General features: G+C 37.9%; 1 protein-coding gene across 1 annotated transcript; it reads left to right on the top strand.

The window, feature by feature from the left end:
• On the top strand, positions 2,821 to 3,984 carry LOC109833042 (auxin-induced protein 22D-like). The gene is made up of 3 exons (XM_020400580.1): positions 2,821 to 3,053; positions 3,150 to 3,440; positions 3,536 to 3,984. The coding sequence occupies exons 1-3, from the start codon at positions 2,893 to 2,895 to the stop codon at positions 3,609 to 3,611; spliced, it is 528 nt and encodes a 175-aa protein (XP_020256169.1). The 5' UTR covers positions 2,821 to 2,892; the 3' UTR covers positions 3,612 to 3,984.

Here is a 4,485-nt window from a genome sequence, read left to right as displayed (position 1 = left end):
AAAAAAAGGGAATCTCAAAACACATTTTTGGTGTTTTGAGAAAAATGTTTAATTTTTGGATTTTGTAAAGGGTCAAGTTAAAAAAACGCCTCGGTTGCCAAACACGTTTCATTGTTTTTTTTGAAAAAAAAAAAGGGAATCTCAAAACACATTTTTGGTGTTTTGAGAAAAATGTTTAATTTTTGGATTTTGTAAAGGGTCAAGTTAAAAAAACGCCTCGGTTGCCAAACACGTTTCATTGTTTTTTTTGAAAAAAAAAAAACGGAAACGGCAAAAACGACATAGTATCCAAATTAAACGCTCCCTTAGAAAATGTACAGGGCAGTGGAGAATGGGCAAGGACCAATAATGGAGGGTATTTTGTCCATTATTTCTCAGCGTGAAGGATTGCCAGGTAATAGCAACAGAGTGTTGTCTCCACACTAAAAACAAGGGGGGATAATTTCAGCTCTTAATCGCTTGGGAGTTTCTGATGGTACGAATTCAAGAGAGGCAGCATGCATTAAGGAGTGTTAGGCTTCTCCTATGCATTAGAATTTGAATTTGTTACATGTCAAGGTACCAAATGTGATTGTAATTAAAGAATAACTTGGTCCTTAACAATTTCATATATAGATTGCAAAAGAAAAGGGCAATTATAAAAATAAAAAAAACTCCCTTCATGTAATACCCTATTTCTCAAGAAACTCTCTCATCCATGACAATTTATGAAACTGTTAAGTGTTAACTTATGATGCAGTTTATGCCTGAATAGATTTTTGCATTTGTATAGGTCCGTATCCCAGAATTTATACTTTTCCAGAGTCGAGAGATAAAGGTGGGGAGAAAAAAGAAAAAAAGTTCACTGTAACATAAAATTCTGAACATTTGTCTAGACGTATGAAGAACTTAATTTCATTTAATGATAGCAGACGAATAGTGTTTTGCTGAACTTTTTAGAAAAATGATTTCTTGAAAAACATGATATCGATGGACGGATTTTCATGTAACCAAAAAAATTAGAAAAGTTAAAATCAATTTTATTGGGTAAAGACAGAATAAACTTAAATTTTATCCACAATTTTCTATTAATTTCGTTTCAAGATCCGTGCTAGTGCGTGATCATGCATATCAACAAATGGACCTCAAACATAGCGAACGGATCTCAATTATATCATTTATGTGGATTACACCACCACCACGAATCCGGAAGCAAATCCAACGGGAAAAAAAAGGTTGATGGACAGAGCACTTGGTCTATTCAAACCTGCTCGATCTAGCTCTGCTCCAAATTTTTCAAAGTTTTGATGAAAAGTTATTTGCCGTATTTCTACAGTGAAGTGATTTTGCCTTTTCATCTTTTCAACTGCACTCTTTAAAGTCACCAGCACGCATGATTTGTATTGAGTAACAGTTACTTCAATTTGGGAATGCCCTCAGAATCTAATCCCATTAATTAATAACTCAAAAAAGGACGTGTCATTGGTTAGCGACAAAAACTATTCCAAAACTGACAACACATGCTCCAGAACGGCATGTATAAAATTTGCAACTAAAGAAAGTACTTAAAATTAACAAACGGGATGCTTAAACACGGTCAAGTAAACACACTTACAATTTATAAATCGAATCATCCGCTGCAACTTGCATAGGTTCTCGCAATGATTACTATAATATTCTAAGCAAATACAATAATCCAATAAACTACATCTAAAATGCCTCTTGTCGATGGTTGTTATGATTGCTAAGAGCAAAAGCCTTAAACTTCATAATAATTAACAGAGGTAAATATGATACACACATTAACCTAACATGGTGCTATTAATAATGCCGAGTTTATCAAATATAGTATTGGGAACAAAATGGTTTAGTAGACGCCACACTTTATAAAGTGTCTTTTTCAAGGCAAAACTGACCAAGTTATGAGATCTAAAGTAACATTAGAAAACTCTTAACTGGATAATTTTGACAAAGTCTAGACGCCTTATGAAGCTAAATTCTTACATTAGACTCCTTTTCATAACATGCCCATGTGCCCCCGGCGCCCACCATTTGAAACCAAAACCACGTTGGACCACAACCTCACGAAAAAAAGAGCAAATAAATCAAATGGCGGGCACTATATAGCTAATTCCGAAGGAGCGCTCAGGAGGCTGAACACGTTTCACTATCAATTTTTGAAATACATGCACAGAATTAAAATTGCAAAAAAGTGCAAATAGATCAGTGAATAGGTGCAAACGAACAGTATACAAATCAATACAACCATCAACTTTTAAATGAATAATATAGCACGTGTAAGCTATAGATGGGTAAATTTCACATAACCCCCTATATATCTCTGAGCCTATCTTGAACTAACCCTCTTTAATTTTTGTGTGTGTTACTGTTACATATCCCACTAACAAGGTATGCTGAGAAAGTTGGAAACGTTTGGGGAGTTTCGTGGCATGCCGGAAAGTTTAGAAACGAGGCAACATCTTCGAAGGTTAGCTAGGTTATCTCAATGGGCAAAAAGATGAGGGGTTATGTGAAATTAATCCCATTTTTTTTCTAGAAAAGCCCACGGGCTCGGTCCCGCGCACATGGGTCTGCTCCCTCTCCTGACCCAAACGAACCGGACCGGCACTCAAGGAATCTCTCCACTGCCAAACCCGGGCCGGGCGCCCGTTGTCGTCGGGCCCATGGACCCATTACGGACCGGCACATGTCTCATGGCTGCTCCCCACCAAAGAGACCAGCCTCGCTGTCCATTGCGCCCACCTAGAGAAAATAAGAGCGCAGAGCCCCTTACTTCCCTCCTATCCCTTGCTCTATAAAACACCCCTTACACCCTCTCATCTCATAAACAAACACTGTTCCAATACAAACTTCATCCTCAAAGAGAAGATAACAAAAAAATATATATATATAATGGAAGGAGCAAAGAACTACAATGGAGAGTTTGAGAACCTCAAGGCAACGGAGCTTAGGCTTGGCTTGCCCGGAGCTGACGATGAACCGAAGAAACCAGTTGTCGGTAACAAGAGGACGATTGAAGAGTCACCTGAGGCTAACTTTGCTCCAGTGGCCAAGTAAGTTGTATTAAAATGTTATTTTTTTTTAATATGAGCATATGGTGTTTGAAAATTTTGGACTATGGCTGATAAAATTTTTGTTGATTTCCGTAGAGCACAGATTGTAGGATGGCCGCCGGTTCGATCTTTTCGAAAGAACAATGTTCAGGCAAGGAAAGCTGAAGCTGAGGTTGGAGGGATGTTTGTGAAAGTTAGTATGGATGGAGCTCCATACTTGAGAAAAGTTGACCTCAAGATGTATAAAGGGTATAAAGAACTGAGGGAGGCCTTGGAGAACTTGTTCAAGGGGTTTTCGCTTGGCGAGATGGAAGGGTCCTCCGACTATGCAATCACATATGAAGATAAAGATGGGGATTGGATGTTGGTTGGAGATGTTCCATGGGGGTAAGTCAGTAAAAACTTCTGTTTGATGGTATCTTTTTGATGACGGGGGCACGGAAAGAAAATTTATCTAAACATGTTTTGTTTGGTTTTTACAGGATGTTCATTTCCTCCTGCAAGAGGCTGAGGGTAATGAGAGGAGCCGAGGCAAGAGGATTGGATTCAAATCCATGAACGTAGTCATCGCTAACTGAAGAGAGGTGAACAGGAATTGACTTGTCCTGCTTCGATTCTTCTCGGAGATAATTGTTGAAGAAAAGCTTGGAATCGGATCTGTCATGTTTATCATCTCACCATCAACCAACAAAAAGAAGCAAAAGGATGAAGGAGGAAGAGGGGGTGGAGTAAAGGACAGCTATGTATGAAGAAGTCTTCATCCGAAACAGAACGTGCATATAGAGAAAGGGATCTTTCTATCCCATGTAATTGTACAAAGAAATTGTCACATGTTTCTTGTAGCATGCAATATAGTTGTTTATTAATATTAGAATATGTATTTAGCATATATTTCTAATGAATATCTGAGATCAAAGACCTTTTTTTGGAACTCTGAATGTTATCATGGTACCACAATAAAAAGGGGGGGAAAAAGGTTATTAGCCTTCTAGACAGTCTTGTACTAGTTGAATTTCTGAATTTGTTGGATGATGCCTAAGTCATGAAACCACAAGAACATAAACCTAAACTTTGTTTGATGATGTTGTATTGGTTAAACCACAGTAACATAAGTCCAGGTTCAGCTTATTAGGATGTTTCCAGCCTATACAAATCACAACCAAGGCATAGCTTCCAATATTAAACTGTAGATTTTTTAAATTTAATTTTGCAGTGTAAACAGAGGATTTCAACATAATTGAAGGATGAAAAAGTTGCAGCAGTAAAGTTTAAGATCAACGAGATCCAGAATCTGTTCCGTACTCCATTAATTGAAGGAGACAAAGATGCATGTGGTGCACGTGAGGAAGAAGGGGTAGGAAGGGGGCATCCTCTGTGGATTATATCCTACCCTTTACTCTTGGTTGTCAGATCTACAAGTTTCATAGACTTG

Source organism: Asparagus officinalis, chromosome 3 (assembly GCF_001876935.1).
Source record: "Asparagus officinalis chromosome 3, Aspof.V1, whole genome shotgun sequence".
Classification (NCBI taxonomy): domain Eukaryota; kingdom Viridiplantae; phylum Streptophyta; class Magnoliopsida; order Asparagales; family Asparagaceae; genus Asparagus; species Asparagus officinalis.
The sequence above is the reverse complement of the archived record's forward strand: the minus strand, read 5'-3'. Positions and strand labels throughout refer to the sequence as shown.

Coding starts and splice junctions, on each gene's coding strand:
- LOC109833042 (XM_020400580.1), top strand. CDS start 2,893: ATGGAAGGAGCAAAGAACTACAATGGAGAGTTTGAGAACCTCAAGGCA. Junction 3,054..3,149: donor AACTTTGCTCCAGTGGCCAA/GTAAGTTGTATT, acceptor TGATTTCCGTAG/AGCACAGATTGTAGGATGGC. Junction 3,441..3,535: donor GTTGGAGATGTTCCATGGGG/GTAAGTCAGTAA, acceptor TGGTTTTTACAG/GATGTTCATTTCCTCCTGCA.